Consider the following 22,511-nt stretch of genomic DNA (forward strand, 5'->3'; position numbering starts at 1 on the left):
CTGACAACAGTGATTACATTCCCCTGTAGGGTGCTTGCCAATTTTAAACAATGTGCTATTCAATCCTGTGTGACCTATTCTAAGACGGGTTATAATATTCTCTTCAATTCTGTTCCTGCTCTCTCTCCTCCCAGCACCAACTTGTTGTTGAATATTAAATAAGTGTCTTCCTGTTTCAATACCATCCCAGTGTACCTGCCATATCGATTGTACATATTTCCTAATGAACACTTTAGCTTCTGCTTTACTTAATGGAACTTGTAAATCTATCTGCTTTAACTTTAAAGATTGTTTAGCCAAAATATCTACCTTCTCATTACCCACTACACCAACATGAGCAGGAACCCAAATAAATTGAATTGATATACCCATAAGCTTTATGTTATACAATTTATGGAATATTTCATTGATTATATCCATCCTAAAAGACGATCTGCCAGATTGTATGCTTTCCAGTGCCGAGTTGCTATCAGATGCAATAACTATCTTATTCATTCGCTTTTCTACTGACCACTGCAGGGCCATTAAAATTGCCAATAGTTCTGTAGCATAAACTGATAAATGGTTAGAAACTCTTTTCTTAATGTAAGAATCATTCATTGGAATATACACGGCTGCACCTGCATATCCTGTCTTCGGGTCTTTTGATCCATCCGTACACAAACAAAACAAAAACACTGAATCTTGGAAATGCCTCTCAAAATAATTCCGCACTATATACCACACTGGAGTTTGCTTGGATTGATCCTTTATTTCCTGTTGTATACTGAGGTCAACAGTTGGCAAGGGGAATAACCAAAGAGGGATGGAGGATATTGAGATCGTGTTGCTATACTGTAATTGATTTAATCCTATATTCCTCGCCTTTGCATCACCTATCCACCCAAAACTCATAAAATTAGTTTCATTATGTTCCCAACAATCTGTCGTGAATCAAAATCCTTCCAAACTTCCTGTTAAAAGTTGTAACAAGTTAAAAGTGCTACAATGTACAGATATTTAACAAATTAAATTTAACGTGTATTTTTGTTTCATAATAGAATGTTATGAACGTTTAGAATAATAATGAAATGACACGAGTCGACCAGTTTCCTCCTAAAGGTTAGTTTAGAAACGCCACCGAGATATAAGGACTTTTAATTTGAAATAATTTAAACCCTTTACTGTCTATGGTTAAACCCCAAATGGCAAATCCATTAGAAGACCACCGGCGACTCTCGGGGATTTTATTGATAGTGAGTTTAAATAGTCAGTTGAGTTAAACAGTTAAGTTTACAATGGGCTCAGAAGATGTGCTCAAGAGTGCTTCAACACTGCCCTCTTACAATGTTCTGCTTCAGGTAACTTACTGTCTCTCTCTCACACACACACACACACACACACACACACACACACACACACACACACACACACACACACACATTACTACTACTACTACTACTACTACTGTACACACACCAAATACACATGTATTAGAAAAATATAGTAAAGCAGTTTGTTGATATGCTTTATGCTGCATGTGATGTTTTGAGTGTTGACGTTTCTCTTGAACGCATTTACTTTACGGTTTGTGTCTAAGGAGCTGATAGGTGTGGTAAATGTCAGGTGGGTCTACAGATACACATCATCTCGAACATTCATTTTAATGTGCCACAAACTAAAACGTTTGCTTTTGTTACAGGTTGATGCTGCTCTATTCTACATTGGTGTTTTTGTCTAGGGAGGCGTTCTGGAGGGCGTGTCTAAGTGGCGAAGGGGCGGGGCGTAACTGGAGACAGGTTATCAACCTGTTATGGCTCACGACTGTAGAAATGCCTGTAGTTTTATTAACCAAACTTTTCTTACCTCTGGAACCAACACAATTAAAAAGTGGAAATGCACTTCTGAACTCTGGGGAAAAAAAGAAGGATTGAATGATTGCAGTCAAAGTTTATCTGAAATTTCAAGGAATAGTTCACCTAAAAAGAAAATGTTTTTTATTTCTTCTCAAACTCTTAGATTTCCTGTAGGTTGTGTGTGGGGTGTGTTGTTGGTGTGTGTGTGGTGGTGGCTGCTCCAGGCACCTGATTCAGAGACCATCCCGCATTATGTTCCTGCTGTTGGATTGTTCTGCTTGGCTGCGCTTACAGAGCTGCTGGTTGAACCTCTCTGGGTTCTTGCACATGCACACATGTTCGTCCGTTTGAAGGTGTCAAACAATCTGCCTTTCATACTTTATTTTACCCTTGATAGAATCATTGTAGATCGAATAAGGTGACACTGTCTGACCAGATGACATATATTCACAGGTGATTGCCGAAAGCTTAGCCATGATTGCTAAATGTCTTGTTACTGTAGTGTTGGTGGTCTCAACACCTCAGTGGGGGTTCTATATCTTTTCTGCAGCCCAGATATATATATTTGCATGTTTACACACTGAACATATACAACATATATAGTTTTTGGTTGCCTCTTGGTTTCTGATCTTGATTCTGTGTGTTTTCATTTCACAGTGGGTCTATGCAGGGTTTTTATTGCTTTGTTACGTGTTATACTTCATTAATTTCCTCGGCTCAGAGGAAGCACAGAAGAAATTATTTCCTGTTAGTCGCATAAAAGACCTTCTGCCATCTAGAGTTGATCATGAGGTGACTCATTTAATAATACGAAACCACAATGCTCTGTTGTATACTCTTTTTATTTCAGTGACGCAACTACACTTATATATTTGTTTTTTAGCCACTTCTAAATTGGAAGTTGACCACACTAACCTGGAGCTTTTTCAAACAGTCATTTCTCAAACAGATACTTACAGAAGGTAAAAATCATGCTCAAATAAGCAGTACTGAATGCTGAACCTTTACAATAAATATTTCATTTTGATTTTATAGGCAAGCGTTATGTGATGACATTTTTGAATGTGCTTAACTTTGGAGATCAGGGTGAGTTTGTACAATCATATACACAAATTATTATACACAAACAATATAGTCATACTAATTTTCTTTTTACAGGAGTTTATGATATAATAAACAATCTGGGCTCAATGGTAGCAAGATTTATTTTTTTGCCCATTGAGGAGAGTTTCTATGTGTTCTTCGCTAAAGTCCTGGAGCGTGGACAAGATGTGTGACATCAAAAACAAGTCAGTGTCTGTTTATGTGCCTAACTTTATTTAGTCCGGCCAGCCAGGTGTGGGGTTGGATAGGTGTAAAATGCTGATTGGTCCACAGGAGGAAGTTTCCATGGCAGCTGAAGTACTGGAATGTCTTTTGAAGCTGGTGCTTTTGATTGGTCTGATCATCACAGTTTTTGGTTATGCATATTCTCATCTGGCACTTGACATCTACGGTGGGGAACTTCTGAGAAGCGGAGCCGGTAAAACACAAATACGCTTAACTTTTCAGTTCAGATGAGTACATTTTTATTTGTGAGTGTGTGCAGTAAAGATTTAAATGGTTTGTTTGTGTTATTTGCAGGGCCAGCTCTCCTCCGGTGTTATAGTTGTTATGTTCTGCTGTTAGCCATTAATGGAGTAACAGAATGTTTTGTTTTTGCTGCCATGAGCAAAGAGGAGGTTGACAGGTGAACAACATAATTGCTATACTGTATATATACATTACCATTCAAACATTTGGGGTCTGTAAGATTTTATAATGCTTTTGAAATAATTGTTTTATGTTCTCCAAGACTTAAATGGGTCATATGATGCTTTTTTAAAGATCATTATTTTGTGTATTTTGTGTAACATAATATGTTGACATGCTTCAATGTTCAAAAAACACATTATTTTTCAAATACTGTACATTATTGTAGGTCCTCTATGCCCCGACTCTCTCAAACGTGTCGTTTTCTACAAAGTCCCTCCTTCTGACAAGCGCAATCTGCTCTGATTGGCCAACTGACCCAGTGCATTGTGATTGGCCGATCATCGCAAGCACTCGTCGGAAATGTAATGCCACTTTCTATAATCGCAAGCTTCATCTTTTAAAAGAAATGTAAAGACAGTTAATAATGTCCTTAGTTTTACCATCAGTTCAAGCCCGAAAGGAGCTTGACAGACAGTGATGAAGCTCGTTTGTGTTTGCAGTACACAAGCCACGGACGGTTAAGACCGCTGACTCCCCTGTGTGACCGTCTCTCTCTCTCTCTCTTTCACACACATACGCACGCGTGCTCACACACACACACACACACACACACACACACACACACACACACACACACACACACACACAACTGCATTTGAACGTTCAATTGCAAATACTCAAACTAATAACAAAACATACTTCCAGTAGCTGATTCAGAAGCACCAGATTGTCGTAGCAATGTCAGAATTACCTCCTATCCTAGGTTCACGAAACGGTCGTCCATAGAATGCATTGCTGTTCTATTGTGAGTAATCTTAAAGATTTCTAAATGCATCTACTTCCGGAAGGCCAAATAAAGTTCTTTTGCTTTCGCCGAGATCCACACAGCATCTCCCTGACATGACTGCTTCAACATTACCTGCTGTTACTGAAACCACGCCTTCTTTCTTTGTGTGAACCTTTGGACGCATTACGCAAATATTTCCACATAGTGACGTAGACATGTGGGGGCGTGTTTGAATGAGCCGCTTCAGGGGGCGTGGCAGAGTCTTAACTTTGATCAAGAATATCTCTTTGGATTTGAGACTTTACAGATCTTCTTCATGTACCAAGAGCTTATAACACACCAAAGAGAAAGGAAAATTTGAAATGGCATCAAATGACCCCTTTAATTTATTAGATTAAAAATACACTAACAAAAGTAACAATGTGAAATATTATTACAGTTTAAAATAACTGTTTTCTAAGTTAATATATTCTGAAGTGTCATTTATTCCTGTGATGGCAAAGATGAATTTTCAGCATCATAACTCTAGTTTTCAGTGTCAGATGATCTATAAGAAATCATTATTATATGCTGATTTGGTGCTCAAGTAACATTTTGTTTTTATTATATCAGTTTAAACCTGTTGTGCTGCATAACATTTTTGTTGAAACCATGATGTATTTTTTTAAGGATTCATTTGAAGAACAGCATTTGTTTAATACAACAATTTGTAAAACAATTTAGAAGATGTTCACATTCACTTCAGATTAATTTAATGAATAATAAAATAATAATAAAAAAGAAAAGAAAATCTTTCTGACCCCAAACTTTTAAACTGTTGTGTGTGTGTGTGTGTATATATATATTGTATATAAACACACACACACACACACATACATACATATATATATAGTATACTCGTCACAATATATACAGTACAGACCAAAATTTTGGACACACCTTCTCATTCAAAGAGTTTTATTTATTTTCATGACTATGAAAATTGTAGAGTCACACTGAAGGCATCAAAACTATGAATTAACACATGTGGAATTATATACATAACAAAAAAGTGTGAAACAACTGAAAATATGTCATATTGTAGGTTCTTCAAAGTAGCCACACACACTTGTACTTCACAGGTGTGGCCTGTCAGGTTTAATAAGTGTGATTTCTTGCCTTATAAATGGGGTTGGGACCATCAGTTGTGTTGTGCAGAAGTCAGGTGGATACACAGCTGATAGATCTACTGAATAGACTGTTAGAATTTGTATTATGGCAAGAAAAAAAGCAGCTAAGTACAGGAAAACGAGTGGCCATTACTTTAAGAAATGAAGGTCAGTCCGAAAAATTGGGAAAACTTTGAAAGTGTCCCCAAGTGCAGTCACAAAAACCATCAAGTGCTACAAAGAAACTGGCTCACATGTGGACCGCCCCAGGAAAGGAAGACCAAGAGTCACCTCTGCTGCAGAGGATAAGTTCATCCGAGTCACCAGCCTCAGAAATCGCAGGTTAACAGCAGCTCAGATTAGAGACCAGATCAATGGCACACGGAGTTCTAGCAGCAGACACATCTCTAGAACAACTGTTAAGAGGAGATTGTGTGAATCAGGCCTTCATGGTAGAATATCTGCTAGGAAACCACTGCTAAAGAAAGGCAACAAGAAGAGACTTGTTTGGGCTAAAGAACACAAGGAATGGACATTAGACCAGTGGAAATCTGTGCTTTGGTCTGATGAGTCCAAATTTGAGATCTTTGGTTCCATCCACCGTGTCTTTGTGCGACGCAGAAAAGGTGAACGGATTGACTCTACATGCCTGGTTCCCACCGTGAATCATGGAGGAGGAGGAGGTATGATGGTGTGGGGGTGCTTTGCTGGTGACACTGTTGGGGATTTATTCAAATTGAAGGCATTCTGAACCAGCATGGCTACCACAGCATCTTGCAGCAACATGCTATTCCATCCAGTTTGCGTTTAGTTGGACCATTTATTTTTCAACAGAACAATGACCCCAAACACACCTCCAGACTGTGTAAGGGCTATTTGACCAAGAAGGAGAGTGATGGGGTGCTGCGCCAGATGACCTGGCCTCCACAGTCACCGGACCTGAACCCAAACAAGTGCTAAGCATCTCTGGGAACTCCTTCAAGACTGTTGGAAGACCATTTCAGGTGACTACCTCTTGAAGCTCATCAAGAGAATGCCAAGAGTGTGCAAAGCAGTAATCAAAGCAAAAGGTGGCTACTTTGAAGAACCTAGAATATGACATATTTTCAGTTGTTTCACACTTTTTTTGATATGTATATAATTCCACATGTGTTAATTCATAGTTTTGATGCCTTCAGTGTGAATCTACAATTTTCATAGTCATGAAAATAAAGAAAACTCTTTGAATGAGAAGGTATGTCCAAACTTTTGGTCTGTACTGTATATGTGTGTGTATATATATATGTATTTACAAATTGTTTTTCAATTCAAACATGTAAGGCTTTTCCCTTATTAAGAAATTGTTTAATTTTTTTTTTTTTAGATATAATCTATTAATGCTGGGTCTGTCAGCCTCTTTTCTTCTTTCTTATTGGCTAACATGGGTGTTAGGGGGCGTTGGCTTCATTTTAGCTAATTGCTGTAACATGGCTCTACGAATCACTCACAGTTTGTCAGGACTCAGCTGTTACCCAAATACAGCAAGAAACGTACATGGGCTTTTACTTTGAAAGCAGCTAATGCCTCAACCTCACTGAGGTTCAGCTGACACTAACATGTCATGGACCAGATTTGAATATTGTGTGGGTTTTTTTTTTTCACAAACATTTTTTTTTTTTAATGTTTTTAAATTTTACTCCAGAAGATGCAGTACCTCTATGTTCAGTTTTTGCTTATGACATCAAAAGTAGCTGATGGTTTGATGGTTAGTATTCCTACAGGACATATCTTATAGAATATGTGATTGATTAATTACAAAACAAACACAGAGAATATTGCAACATAATGCAAAGATATCAAGGGGTCCACAGTATGAAACTACTGCTCCAATGTGCCTGTCATTCCTTAAGATTGTTCATTTTCGAACATTATTGCTTGTCATTAGACATACGGAAAGTGTTCATTGACCATTTGCATAAAGTTACTGCTAGATATACTGTAGCTGTGTAAATCAGTGGTGAACTCTGTATGAATGATTGATTGTATAAAATGGTTATATATAATACATTTTAATGGTACTGGGTATATATAAACATTTTTTTTCCTGGCTGTACTGATTTCCAGCTTTACTTTACATACGTTACCATTCAAATTTTCGAGGTCAGCAATTATTTTTTTTTTTTAATGGAGCAAAAGTGACAGTAAAGATTATTAGAAAAGATTTCTATTTTAAATAAAAAAGTTCTTTTCAACTTTCTATTCATCAAATAATCTTAAAAATATGTATCGCAGTGAAATAGTTTTGAATGAAAATTCAGCTTTGTGATTACGTAAATTAAATTTTAAAATATTTTTAAACATATTAAAATACAAAATATAAAAAATATATACATTTTATTACTGTTTTGCATTACTTTTTGATCAAATAAATGCAGTCTCTGTAAACATAACAGACACTGAAAAATGTATAGAAACAGATTCTAGCATGAAGCCATCGGAAATGTTTCCTGAGTTTGCAAACCAGTGAAAATGACTAAGAAAGTAAAAACATTAGGATGGAGAGATTTAAGAATTGCAGGACATTAAGTAATTCCTAAGTAGCTCTGTTTAAAAAGTATGGAAAAGAGACAAATTATCATTCACAAACAATCACTTAGCAACACACGAAAGAACAAACACAACAGGTTTCAAATAAGCACTTGCAGTCATTTAATGCACTCCAACAAGAAGAATAAGGCAGATACAATGCACAAACCATAAACTTTTTTCATTTCTGAACTGCTGGAACTAATTAAAGTACTGAGGATGTCATCTTTAAATAAGTAACTGAGATTAAAATGGGAGGAGGGACAGTGTGACTCATGTTTTGGCCAAAGGAATTATGGCCCATTTGGGATTGGACTCTGCAAGGGAAGGGTGTGTGTGTGAGTGTGTGTTCATAAATTCACATATGACCAGTATAAAGCAAAAACTTCAGCAAGACTGTAGGATTTCACTGATTTTGAGAGTTCACCATGTCTCAAGTAAGAGAAGATGAAACAGAAGAACTGAAGATACGTTATTCTTGTCATTCATTTTTCTGTTTCTCTACAGCAGGGTGAAGAAGAGGAAGTTAAGAGGCCTGAGGTAAAAGTGGAGGATTTGATTGGAGCCAGAGATAAACTGGCGTCTGGAACAGAGGTGAAGAGCAAGACCTTTGAAGTGATGCAGGAATGCGCTGAGTCGATCAGCAGCTGATCAGCAGAAACTGCAATAATTCAGTTCATAAAGTTGTAATATTTAAACGTCACTTAATCCAAGTGTCCTTGTTTTTTTACTTTAAGCCAAGAGGAAAAAAGAACTGTGTTTTTGTGTGTCTGCTTTTTATAATACTTCCACTACATAACTAGCAGGATGTCAGAACACACAAACATAGGGGAAGACACTTCTACTAATCACTTTTATTTTATGATGTTTAAGTCTAACGTGTGTCTTAAGTTTGTATTGACTAATTTGTGTTCTAGCCTTTTTCCAAACCTTTTAAGATTCCATCTTTAACAATTTACTACATAGTCATTCTATCACCATTTTATAAAAATACCATTAAATTTTCCCTTATATAACAAAAAGTAAGTCAAAAGTAAGTTATCAAAGACTATTAAAAGATTGTGTACCCCACTAAGATTGTGAAATTTGTATTTGACAGTCTGTTTTATTCCCATCTTAGTTCAAATTTAGTTTCGTCATAATATCATTTAAATAAATGGAGCACTTTGTGAGGTGGCTAAAATTCAAATGTGTTGGATGATGTAGCTTGTATTTTTGTGTGTTCTGATTCTTTTCTTTCTGTCTCTGCTGTTAGAACGAGCTGGGAAGGTCGCGCCATCCATCTTCACCAAAGCTCGCTCAGGATCTGAGACTGCCTTTAACAAACCCACAAAAGAAAAATAACACTATGGACCATTATTTCACTAAATCATACAGCTAAAACCTGTATTTGTAAATGAATCTAAAGCATTGACATAGAAAAACAACTTGTTGGTTTTTGTTTAAACAATGGAACCATTCAACAGCACAGCTAAACAATATTAATAGTTAGACTGACTGATCTTATGTACCTCAAAGTACTTTTTATTTACTAAAAACTTTTTTCCTGAATTAAAATAGGCTTTAAACTATTAAAACTGAATAATACTTTTTTCTTTATTTTTTTATAACCCACAATAGTTTTAAAGGGGTCATCGGATCCCCATTTTCCACAAATTGATATGATTCCATTGGGTCTTACTGAAAATCTGTAACATAGTTTGGTTAAAATTTCTCAGTGGATGTGTAAAGGACACTTTTTTTAACCGTCAAAAACAGAAAAAGGCCGTCAGAAAAAGGCTATTTGCAAAGATGCGTTAAAAAAACTTTTTCTTTAAGACAAACTGGACCCTGAATGATTTGCGTGAAGATGAGTGGTAAATCGGTGATGCATTCCCTTCAAAAACAAATGCAATCCCCTGCGTCTTAAGCTGCTTAGATGTCGGGAGTAAATGATGACTGCTGTGTTCATTATTACATCTAACAACAAAACACCTCAATCGCTTAGGAGATTTTCGTCTACATCTACTGCGGCGGTGAAACAATGGTGAAGACACCAGTCTGTGCTGAAATGCTGTCAATCAAACTGTCGTGGGAGGGGCCTGTCTGACATCACAAATACAGGTATCTAAGATAAGGGATAAAGATTTTAGATAAAAATAAAAACCCTGGGTGGATTTTTATCACTATAGGGTGGTTGTGTACACACACTTTTCAGTTTAAACAACTTGTAAAGTGCATGTAGCATCCGATGACCCCTTTAAGTTTTTTTGGGAAATAAATAAATAATTTGTTGGTTTAGTTTTAAATTGAAAAGAAGCATTTGTTTTTGTGTGAAAAATTAAATGTGTCATAAAAAGGTACCATTTATATTTCACATTACTATCAAAAAAATATTTATTTTCAGAACAAAAAACTGAACAGCAGACAGGACAATGGAAAACATATCCTACAGAAGAATAACAAAAGTCTGGGATGAAACTAAAGAAATTAAGTTGTCTAAGCATATTAATTATGGAGAGAATGTTTTCTTTCCTATTCTTCTGACTAACAACAAATTGACTGACAAAATTAAGTATTAGGTCATTCATTCTTTCATATCATGACAAATGTGAAATAAACCAGTAAAGCAAGCTAAAGCAGGCCGTACAAAGAATGTGTGAGAGAGTGCTGGTGTTATTTCATAAATTTGGTGTGCTGTTCTTGCAGGATTTTTGCAGAGGACTTTGCATCATAGAAGAGTTCATTAATTTCTTCTATTTGTTCCTTTTCGACTACTTCCTTCCCCTGAACTCGTGCCAGCAGACTAGCAGGGGTCAGCAGCTGCACTGCATATCTTCATTCACACAAACACACACATTAGCCAAAATAACATTACCAAATCGCAGAAATGATAAATTCATGATAATGAATAACTGGGAATGCCATTAACAAGACAGAAATGATAATGACAAATCTAAATCAATAGGATCAATCAATCAGTATTACCTGAGTGTAGTCTTGGTACCGATCTCGCTAAGATGAGATAAAGCCTCCTCGCTGATGTTGATTCCTTCAGTCTGAGCTCGGATCTTTATGATCTATAGCATCATACAAATTAAAAAACAACATTTAATGTCTTCTTCATCTTTTAGAATGTCATAAAAGATGTAAGCATCAACTTTTTCGATGCAAGAGTTTATGCACACCTGTTTCATTTCTTGAGGAGTGTACAGCATAGTTCTGATAATCATGATTCGATCCAGCAGATCCAGTGGAATACCGTGAGGAGAGCTGATGTCTTCAGTCCCCCTAAAACATCATTATGCATAACTGTAAACTGTGTACAACCAATCACGTCACTGGATCATTGGATCAACAGCTGGTCACAGCAAACTTCAGATTAATTCCAATATTGGTTAGGATCATTCAAATAGAATCAGACATGCTCATATTCACAAACATGAGTTAATGAACTGGATATGATGAACTAACAATGAAAAATAATATTACCACATTTATTAATCTAGAATAATGTTCATTTGTACAAATACATTATGAATTACCACAAATTAACAATGAACAAAACTGTTTAACACTTTACGATAAGGTTCCATTTGTTATCTACATTAGTTGCATTAACATGCACTTGTTACTCTTAATTTTAACATTCACTAATACATTAAAATCAAACTGTTCATATTATTGGAGCATTAAAAATGACCAGCTGTATTTCTATTAACTAGCATCAACCATGTCAACTAATTTAACCAAAATATCCTACAGTTATACTAAATATTAAACTGTGACAAAGCTAAGTTAATTTACTACGTTTCCCACTGTATCAAAAACTCACCTGATGAGGCAGTTTCCTCTATTGGATGCAAACACTACTATGGGAGCGATGGAGCTCTCCAGTGCTCGGTGCAGGTAGGTAAAACACTCAATGTCCAGCATGTGAACTTCATCTATGAACAGAACACCAGGAACCAGCTCTGCCACACCCTGATCAATGTACTTGTTCACAACCTTATTGATCTCCCCTCGCAGTTTATCTGCATACAGAATACACACAAAAAGATAGTTAAACATGGCTTCATTAAAAATCCTGTGATGGTTATAAGTATATAAACTATGCTACCTGTGATTTCTGTCTTTTTGGGTTTCATCAATTGACCCATCATAGAAAGTATGTCCTGGCCTCCCTGGAAAACAAAGTATGCTTGTTTGATTAGCATTATGGAGCTCCACTTGAAATGCTGGAAAACGTGATGTTTGTGTGCACATACAGTACAGTACCTGAGGTCTTGCATTAGCAATATCCAGGTCATGAAGTGTAACATCCTGAATAATCTCTTTCTTTTTGTGTACATCGCCTTTCGGTAGAGGTACGTACTCTTCTGCCTCCAAATCGAACTCTGTTGCAAATGTGTCACATCGTCCCTGCCTCTGCAGACCAAAAAACAGAAAGACAGATTATGAATGAACTTGATAAAAACCTTGAGAGATTTTGGGACCATAAAATGGAGTTAATTTATTTTCAAGAGAAGCGTACTGTACTTTATGTAAAGTAAAAGTGTATGCGTTTACACTACTGTTCAAAATGTTTTTGAAAGAAATCTATTATGCTGACCAAGTCTGCATTTATTTGATCAAAAATACAATAAAATAAAAAGAAACAGTAACAGTTAAAAAATGTCTTCTATTTGAATATATTTTAAACATTAAATGGGTTAGTTCACCCAGAAATTGAAATTAGCCCATAAATTACTCTGTCTCAAGTCATCCTAGGTGTATATGACTTTCTTCTTTCAGATGAATCCAGTCAGAGTTATGTAAAAAATTGTCTTTGATCTCTCAAGCTGTTTAATGACACTCAGTAGGTGTTGCTTGCATCAGTCCAAGAGAAGTTACATTTACATTACATTACATTTAATCATTTAGCAGACGCTTTTATCCAAGTTAAATAAAAAGCGTCCATTTATAACAGTGAGCACAATCTAATTTAAATTGTTCATTACTTTTTAAATAGGGATATTTTTCTTACAAAAACATTGATTCGCTACAGGAAGCCTTTGTTCACCCCCCGGAGCCATGTGAGACACTTTTTATTATGGATGGGCGCTTTTTATTTCACTTCTTTTGGACTGATGCAAACAACACCCACTGAGTGCCATTAAACAGCTTGAAGGATCAAAGACAATTTTTAATATAACTCGGACTGGATTTGTCTAAAAGAAGAAAGTAAATGTACACCTAGGATGACTTGAGGGTGAATAATTTATGGGCTAATTTTCATTTTTGGGTGAAGTTACCCTTTAAACTTACACCTGCAAACAGTTGTGCTGCTTAATATTTTTGTGCAAATAGTTTTTTTCCATAGATTAAAAAAAAAAAAAAAAAAAAGTTCAAAAGAACAGAATTTGTAACATTATCCTATTTTAGTAATATTAATATATTTTGTAACATAATAAATGTCTTTACTGTCCCGTTTGATAAAATTAATACATTCTTGCTTAATAAAAAGTATTAATATCTGTCAAAAATATGAAAGACAATCTTGTCCTTTCTACCACTGCCAGACTACCTGCACTGACAAAAGATTACTTCAACACACCATCAGCAGATATAGGCAAGAGAAAGAATGGTTAAGCAAATCCGTCCTTACCTTGACTGCCCCACTGTTCGCTTCGATGTAGATAACATCACCGACCTCCACTCTCTCCTTCTGCAGACTTTCATAGATACTGGGATCCAGCTGCATGAGCATAACAAATGCTATGAGATAAAACTTTTAACTTCAAACAGACACAAAATAATTTTTCCATCCAGCTCATCTTATCTTTGAAATATAAGAATACAAAAGAAAAAAGTGCTTTCACTTCCTTACCTTCAACTGTTTCGTGCCTTTTGCTGTCTTCAAACCGATAATGACATGACTGATAGTTTTGCCATAGCCTCCCATTGGGTTCTCCGTCTCACAAGGAGTCAGTTCAGTGACCTCTCCCTCATACACCTCTTTAGTCTCCTTGATACGCAGACCTGCACAATCAAAACATACGAATTTTAAGTACGAGAATGTACAGAAACAATAACTGCTAAGATATATAATAGAAGCGGATCTACCAATATGCTTTTAAAAACCTACAGAATTCATTATATATTAAGTTCCAGTTAATCTATTCACCTGTGTTTTTTCTGTCAGCGCTGTAATAATGTGTGCATGCATGCATATCTCACTTGATCACACTGTCGACATTGTTTGAGTCATATTGGTTGTCTAATATCAGGCTTTATTAGGAGTTATTAACTAATAAGTCAAAATGTATTTGAACATGTTTTTTCATGGTTTCGAATAGGGCTGTGCAAAAATTTTGCCTGGTTTTGAATGACATTTATACCTTTATTACTAAATATATCTCTTTAAAAATTAGTAAACGTTCCCAATTGTATAGCATTTTTACAGGCTATACTGCACAGACATGGGTTTTTTGCGTGTGCTCACCAATTGCTCTTCTAAAGTTCTCCATCAGCACCTCCGTCTTCTTGATTTCTGTTGAATACACTTCACTGCCCACCATAGGACAGAACGGCACTTTATTTCCCAATTCCTGAGCCACGGCTAATGCTAGAGCAGTCTGCAGGGTACAGAAACACAATTATCAAACCATAAGGACATCTCTGAAACTATTTACAATGACTGATAGAAAAAAGCTTGTTGGTCCTTACCTTGCCAGTTCCAGGAGGTCCAGCCAGTAAAACGGCCCTGCCTGCCATCTTTTTGGAACGAATCAGCTCTACGATGATGCCACAAGCCTAATAAAAAAAGGTAAGAATATAGGGAATGTTTATATTGACCAATTTCTTTAAACACAACATGTTGCTAAAAAAAAACATGATGTTCTTTATAAACGAAAACTATAATAATATAAAGTGGCTAAACTACAAAAAATATTAATAGTCTCCAAAACCAGGGTCTGAGTCAACAGTAATATAACTTACTCTCTTGGTGAATCCTGACACATATCTTTTTATTACATATTTTGTATTCTTTTTTCACAAATTATTAGTTAAATACAAATTGTCCTATAATATTCACTGTAATCATTCTGCATGTATTAACAAACTGGCAAAAGATGAGATGGAACTCTAACGTTAACATTACCTCTCTGGCTGTCTCCTGTCCCACTAGTCCTGACGCGGACTGCTTAGCGTTACCGGCCTCGTCCAGCCCGAGACCCTTCACATGGCTGTGAGAAGCGATGCGCTGCGTCTTTGTTGTGCTTTTTACCTCTTCAATCTTCATGTTTCTTGTTAGTTAATTAAACACTCTAAAATTTTAAAAAATAACCCTAAGCCTATTACACGAAAAGCCGTTGAAATCAAACACAAGAGACCCGCGTTTCCATGTGGGTAACCAAGGCGATTTTGAGGAAGTACTGCCCTGGGAACGTTTTTTCTTTGCAACGATTGGCCAATTTGTGGAATCTCTGTTTAATCATTGGATGTCGATGTTGTCCGTCTGATCATTGTGAATACGCCCCTATTTTCCGTTTGTGTGCCGTTTAAAGTGTTGTACTAAAACAAAGAGGACCGCTGTGTTCCACAAATATTTTCTTCCGTATGAAGTGTAAATATAATTCCAATTGTGTTGTATATACTTTAAATATTTTTACTTGTAATAAATTATTTGACCCATGAAGCATGTTTCTTTTCTAAAAACAAATGCTGTGAAGAGGAACCCATGAGATGAGTTGTTGTTATTTCAGAGAATGTTTGATTGAAGCACAGGAAGAACAACTGTCAAATTTCAGAAAAGTTTGCTGAATACAGTAAGCGCCGAAATATTTAGCATGTAATTTAATCTCTCATATTAATACTAATAAGCGGATATTACTGAATTCCATCCAATCGAGAGATACTTGGTTAAATGAGAGTTTAATATTGAGCTGGTTGGTTTGAACCAGTCGCTGTCAGCAGTTCAAAGTCTGCGCATTTATTCTGTTACACAACAGTCGAGCTGCTCCAGTGATGGCAGATCCCAGTCCTCCTAGAACTCTGAACTTTAACGTCGGTGTCCTCGGCCATGTGGACAGCGGGAAAACGTCTCTCGCCCGTGCTCTGAGCAGCACCGCATCCACCGCAGCCTTCGACAAGAACCCGCAGTCCAAAGAGCGAGGCATCACGCTGGATCTCGGCTTCAGTGCGTTTACGGTGCCGTTACCGGAGCACCTGAAAGAGTCCTGCGGGGAAAGACGATACGACAGTCTGCAGTTCACACTGGTGGACTGCCCGGGACATGCCTCTCTCATACGCACTATTATTGGGGGTAAGTCGCTAAATTTGTTGCTTTTTTTATTGGTATGTTTGATTAAGTCCACGGTGGCAAACTGCATGAATCAATATATTTCATATAAGTCACTACGCACTAGTAACGTCTTTTAATTCCAAGTATGAGTGTTACAAACTAGTTCAAGAATAAGCAACCTGTCAGTGCAAAACTATGTCAAGCATTACCACTTTTGATCAGTAGGTGGTGTGTGTGTAGTATTTGAAGATGTCATACTAACTCTGGAAATACCCCCCCCCCCCCCAAAAAAAAACTCTGGAAATACTGACGTATGATAAAAATAGTTAGTTGAAAATGTATACAAAATCTAAAAGAAAATCTTACAAATGTGCATATGTGCTTTATGTTTGTATCATATTTGATATATCAGATTTTATGTTATCGATTATATGATTCATAGTATAAAGTTAATATGGTAAATATACAGAATAAGTGTCAATTCAAATGTATATTGAGATTAATACATCAGCTGAATAAATAAGCTTTCTATTGATTTATGGTTTGTTAGGATAGGACATTATTTGCCTGAGATATAACTATTTGAATATCTGGAATCTGAGGGTGCAAAAAAAAGGAACATGATATACTTAATACCCTAATGTTTTTTTTTTTTTTTGGCATGAAAGAAAAATCTATAATTTTAAACCATACAATCGCTTACTTAAAATGCATATAAATATCTCTCTCAATAGTATATCTAGGCCTTTTATTTACTAAAATATTATGAACTATCAATTAGAGTTTAAAAGCATGTCAGTGTACAACAGAATTTTCATAATAAGCTTTAATAATGCTGATCATTTAGAGACATAAAAAATTCAAGTTTCAAATATGATACTGTAGGCTTTATAGATTTAAAACATGCTCTCAAATTAAAAGACATACTGTACCTGCTTGTAATAGTAGAAAAATAAATTAAAATGTATGTAGCATTAGAACACCTTTTACAGTTACAACAAGCATTACATACTGTATAGCATTACAAATATCATTTTGTCAATGTTATCATATCAGATTCTGTCATTTAATGCACTTCCTTTAAAACACTGAAAAAATATTTCACTCACAAATGGTTAATTTCACAAAGAAATGGCATGTAACATTTAAATAAATGTGACATTTTGGAATAGGAAAAACTGAAAACATATTTCAGAAATTTTACACTACCATTACATTTATTTGTTAACTTAATAAGTAGTTATGGGTACAATAGGCTACATGCAATACATTGATATTCCTCTATACTAAAATCTCAGAGGGCTTGTTTTCTTGCATACACAGTCTTATAGGTATTATTTTCACGGAGGGATATAGGAAAAAAATAATGAGAAACAATGTCTAGAGGGTTTTTGTTAATCTTCAGGACCAATACCCCCCCTCCCCCCAAAGAACTCTTAGTTTACTGGGAATGTCTAGTGTAATTGTATTGATGGCATTGGTGTGTGTGTGCATTTATGGCACATGTGGTTGATTAAGGCGGAAAGGGGCTGTTCGGGGTTCCAGCTTGACTTCCTCTCTCCCCCCAGAGGGGATCTCTCAGGAAAGAATGAGTGCCAGAGAGAGGGAGAGAAAAATAGGGAAAGGAAAGAGAATAGCCGAGTCTCCTGCTTCTCTTATTCTCTGTCTCTTTTTCTGTAATCCTGACTAGCAGTGATGACTGTACTTTGGCATGTTTGTCATTTTTTAAGTTGTATGTTTTACTCTCATCTGTATACTTGCATTCAGGGGCTCAGATCATTGATCTGATGATGTTGGTGGTTGACGTTGTGAAAGGTATGCAGACACAAACAGCAGAGTGCCTGTTGATTGGTCAGCTCACCTGCTCCCGTATGATCGTCATCCTCAACAAAACAGACCTGTTGCCTAGTGACAAGAGACAGACGGCTATTGACAAAATGACCAAGAGGATGCACAAAACTCTCGAGAACACAAGGTAGACACTGTCAAGCACATTTACATGTATATTGTTCATATTACACATTTTGCCACGTGTTCAGACTGTAAAAAATGAATCGAATTTTAATGCTAAAAGACTACAAATGCTATGGTATAATCCGTTAACCAGGAGCTATATGGTGAAACACTGCAATAAATCTAATGCGACATCTCAATACTGTTAAATTGACAGTTTTTGGATGTGAAAAAGAACAAGTCATCTTCTAATTTACAGTGAAAAAATGTCAATTGCTACTTTTTTTAAACTTAATTTCTCAAAACAGCTGCTGGTTTCTTTTTTAAGTAAATTTCACAGATTTGTTTTACAGTGTGAGCTTATAACAAAACTAAACTGTTTATAAGGTCGCAAAATGTAACCTATGTCCCATAAAATGTTATAAACATTACAATACATCATGAGTTTCTATAAAAATGCTTGGAAACAATGTGTATTGTGTTAGACAAAAGAAATTGACTTGACTCATTGCTCTTCAGATTTAAAGGCTGCCCTATTATTGCTGTGGCAGCAAAGCCAGGTGGTCCTGAGGCCCCAGAAACAGACGAGCCACAAGGAATAACTGAACTCATAAATGTGAGTTAGTGGGTGTGCTGTCAATAGCACAGATTCAAGATCCAAAAGTCTGAGACTACTTTAAAATTTTATAGTTTTATAAATATGGAAATGAGCATAACATTTTAGCATTTTAAAATTCCTAAATAAAGAACAGTTATAATGTCAAAGAAGTATTATATATATGACACTAAATCAAATTTAGGCAAATTTGTGACATTGACCATACTAAACATTACCATCTTTCCATTAATACACACAATGGAGGATTATTAAATCCAGGATTACATAGATCAGGTTTTACAAATAAACTTGTGGAGTGTATACTAGCTTAAGTGAATGTTGTCATTAAAGCAAAAGTGTGGTTTTAGGTCTAACATTTTTGGACATTACAGTTTTTTGAAAGGTGTGGACCATGTTTTAAAGGTGGCTCTCTCTTTGTGTTCAGTTATTAAAGGCCCAAGCGTTCTTTCCTCGTAGAGATCCATCAGGTTCTCTTCTGATGGCTGTAGATCACTGCTTCTCCATCCGTGGCCAGGGAACAGTCATTACCGGCACCATCCTACAAGGGTCACTCAGTGTCAATGATAATGTAGAGATACCAGCATTAAAGGTTCTAACATATATCCACATAGCATTTCAATATATACACTACTGTTCAAAAGCTATTGGGTGAGTGTGATTTGTTTTAAGGAAATGTACTTTTGCATTGCACTGAATGCATTTAGTCGATCAAAGGTGACAGTAAATACGTTTATAATTTTTACAAAAGATTTCCATTTAAAATAAATGCTGTTCTTTTGCACTTACTATTTATAGTATCACCATTTCTACAAAAATATTAAGTGGCACAACTTTTTTCAATATTGATAATAATTACAAATTTGTCTTGAGCGCCAGATCAACATATTAAAAATAATTTCGGGAAGGATCATGTGACACTGAAGACTGGAGTAATGACTGAAAATTCAGCTTTGCCATCTCTGGAATACATAACATTTCTAAATATATTACAATAGAACACAGTTATTGGCATTGTAATAATATTTTACAACATTGCTTTTTTACCATATTCTTAATTAAATAAATACAGCCTAAGAGATGTTTTTAAAAATACATGCAAAAAATGTCACAGTCCCTAAACCTTTGAATAAGACTGTATATACACATGCAAACTGCATTAAGAAAGACTGTTTCCAAATGATTGTTTTTACCATAATAGTTGAACAAATATTTTGCGACACTGTGTACTGACATGATCAGCTCCTTATATGATCTTTTTTGATTCTTCAGGTGACTCGCAAGGTCAAATCTGTGCAGATGTTTCGTAAACCAGTTCCTAGTGCTATACAAGGGGATCGGGTCGGCGTGTGTGTGACCCAGTTTGATCCAAAACTGTTAGAACGGGGTGTAGTATGCACACCAGGCTCATTGCAGACTATTTACGCTGCTGTTATATCCGTCCAAAAGATTGAATACTATCGCGGAGCACTTACCAGCCGTGCAAAGTTTCACATCACTGTTGGTCACGAAACTGTTATGGCACGTATTTCATTTTTCAATCGAGTGCTTCTTGCCAATGAAAATGGAGACTGTTTCCCCATCTCTCCAGAGCAAAATGCTAAATCCTTCTCATTTGATTGGGAGTTTCACCACTTGGATGAGTATCTGACATGTCAGGCAGAAGGTGGGAATGGGGAACCACAGCAGTGGGCTTTACTTGAGTTTGAACGACCGGTCACATGTCCACCACTTTGCTTAGTGATTGGGTCACGACTGGACTCAGATATCCATGGTAATGCATGCAGACTTGCCTTTCATGGAAAGCTTCTGGAAGGCTTTGAGGACAAAAACTACACAGAGACAGCACTGCCTCGGCTCAAAATCAGCAAAGACAAGCAGAAAGAAGGAGCAGTGGAACGGGTGACTACAAATATTTACACTTCCATTCAAAAGTTTGGGGTCAGGAAGATTCTTTTAATTAATGTTCAGAAATCTTACAAACCTCAGACTTTTTGAATCTGCATTAAAATACTCATACATTATTTTATATATATTATTTATTTCAAAATATCCCATGGTATCTTTTGAAAACTTCATTTACTGTGACTCTAGCTAATCAGTTTTGGCCAATTTTGTTTATCTATGGTCAGGTGACAGATGACTACACTGTGATTGGTCGAAACCTGTTTAAGAAGGAGACAAACCTTCAGCTGTTTGTGGGTTTAAAAATTACACTGTCGACAGGAGAAACAGGCTCCATTGAAGGAGGCTTCGGCCAAAGTGGCAAAATCAAAATCAGAATACCAGGTAAGCAAAGACAAATGCACTCTCTTTTACTCTCCCTAACTTTTCTTGGCCCCTTTTTACCTCCTACCTCTAAGTTTCTGTCAGGTGATTTCCATATTCCATGCATCTGTACACTCATTCATTCATTCAAAGACAGCATATAAAAGTTACACTCATATAAAATTACACACACCAAAAATGCACGCTGTATCTTAAATATACATGCAAAAGAGAAAAAACTCACATCCTTTTCCTGACCCTCAAGGCTCTCTTGTGTATGTAGACCTCAGCCACACAAATACACACACACACAAATTATAGCACACCCCTGTATTCAGGCCCAATGAAATGGAATAGAATGAATGTAATCATAACCACACAACTAAAGATGTTACAGACTACAGTGTACTCATCTGTTTAAAACACAAATTATCATATGATAATTGCATCCAGCCATACAGATACATTATGTTTAGCAACATTGTATGTGCATTGTCCATAAATGCCTGTTCTTTTCCTTCTTTTCAGAGGGGCTGAAAGAAGAAACCAAGCAACTTCTATCCTCTTCCTCTAAAAAGAAGGGGAAGAGTGGGGCCAAAAATGAATCCTCCAAACCAGAGGAGACTAAGCCTGACACTCAGCCAGTCACCATACATTTGAACTTCAAACGTTATATATATGATCCCCAAAAAAAGATGGTACAGTCCTGACCATCAGTCCAATCATTCCTAATAGATGCTGACAGGAATGGAACAGAAAAAACACACACTAAGAATATACTACTAAAGTCTGCGATATGAAACAGAAATGTCTTGTACTTGTTTTCTTGTGTGCAGAGTTTCTATTCTGTTACTTTGCATTTGTATTATTCCTTCAAATGTGGAATAATAAAAATCAACGAAAAAGAAAAGATCATTCCTTTACTTAATAAATTCTGTTATATGACTGCTAGTGAAACAACTCTATTAGCGAAATAGCTGCAGTTGCAGTGCGCTGCGTTTTCTGATTTACATTTTGTTTGCAAGAATGTGAAAAGCATTTTTGTTCTCTGAGTTTGTCGTATCGAGAGTGGTTGGGATGTAGCTTTAGGGCAAAACACATTGTGAGTATAGGCAAATATTTCTGTTGTCAAATCATGGGCAAAATGTGTTTCCACACACCCCACCGTCAGTTAAATGTATATATATGTTTATAAATATCCTTTTTTTCATATGTTTGTTCCATTGTTTATGTATGTATGCATGTTTGTTTTTTTGTGCAGCTGCAGATTAATAAGGGCCACATTAGGTCTTATCATTGTTCATTGATTTGCTTCAACGATTTGAATATCTATTCCAGT

The 22,511-nt window shown here is 36.1% G+C and overlaps 2 protein-coding genes and 1 pseudogene across 2 annotated transcripts; 2 read left to right on the forward strand and 1 right to left on the reverse strand.

Annotated features, from left to right (window-relative positions):
* Positions 1-1,178: 1,178 nt before the first annotated feature.
* LOC132091030 (protein RFT1 homolog) lies at positions 1,179-7,054 on the forward strand (annotated as a pseudogene).
* A 3,373-nt stretch (positions 7,055-10,427) lies between these two features.
* On the reverse strand, positions 10,428-15,472 carry LOC132160966 (ruvB-like 1). The gene is made up of 11 exons (XM_059570732.1): positions 15,193-15,472; positions 14,757-14,843; positions 14,533-14,665; positions 13,918-14,069; positions 13,696-13,785; positions 12,327-12,476; positions 12,169-12,232; positions 11,884-12,082; positions 11,237-11,339; positions 11,037-11,128; positions 10,428-10,884 (listed from the first exon to the last, which is right to left on the reverse strand). The coding sequence occupies exons 1-11, from the start codon at positions 15,331-15,333 to the stop codon at positions 10,725-10,727; spliced, it is 1,371 nt and encodes a 456-aa protein (XP_059426715.1). The 5' UTR covers positions 15,334-15,472; the 3' UTR covers positions 10,428-10,724.
* A 328-nt stretch (positions 15,473-15,800) lies between these two features.
* On the forward strand, positions 15,801-22,381 carry eefsec (eukaryotic elongation factor, selenocysteine-tRNA-specific). The gene is made up of 7 exons (XM_059570731.1): positions 15,801-16,356; positions 18,103-18,310; positions 18,808-18,904; positions 19,332-19,496; positions 20,177-20,806; positions 21,037-21,193; positions 21,701-22,381. Exons 1-7 carry the CDS (start codon positions 16,059-16,061, stop codon positions 21,880-21,882), a joined length of 1,737 nt encoding a protein of 578 aa, XP_059426714.1. The 5' UTR covers positions 15,801-16,058; the 3' UTR covers positions 21,883-22,381.
* The last annotated feature ends 130 nt before the right edge of the window (positions 22,382-22,511 follow it).

This window comes from Carassius carassius, chromosome 17, assembly GCF_963082965.1.
Source record: "Carassius carassius chromosome 17, fCarCar2.1, whole genome shotgun sequence".
Taxonomy (NCBI): Eukaryota; Metazoa; Chordata; class Actinopteri; order Cypriniformes; family Cyprinidae; genus Carassius; species Carassius carassius.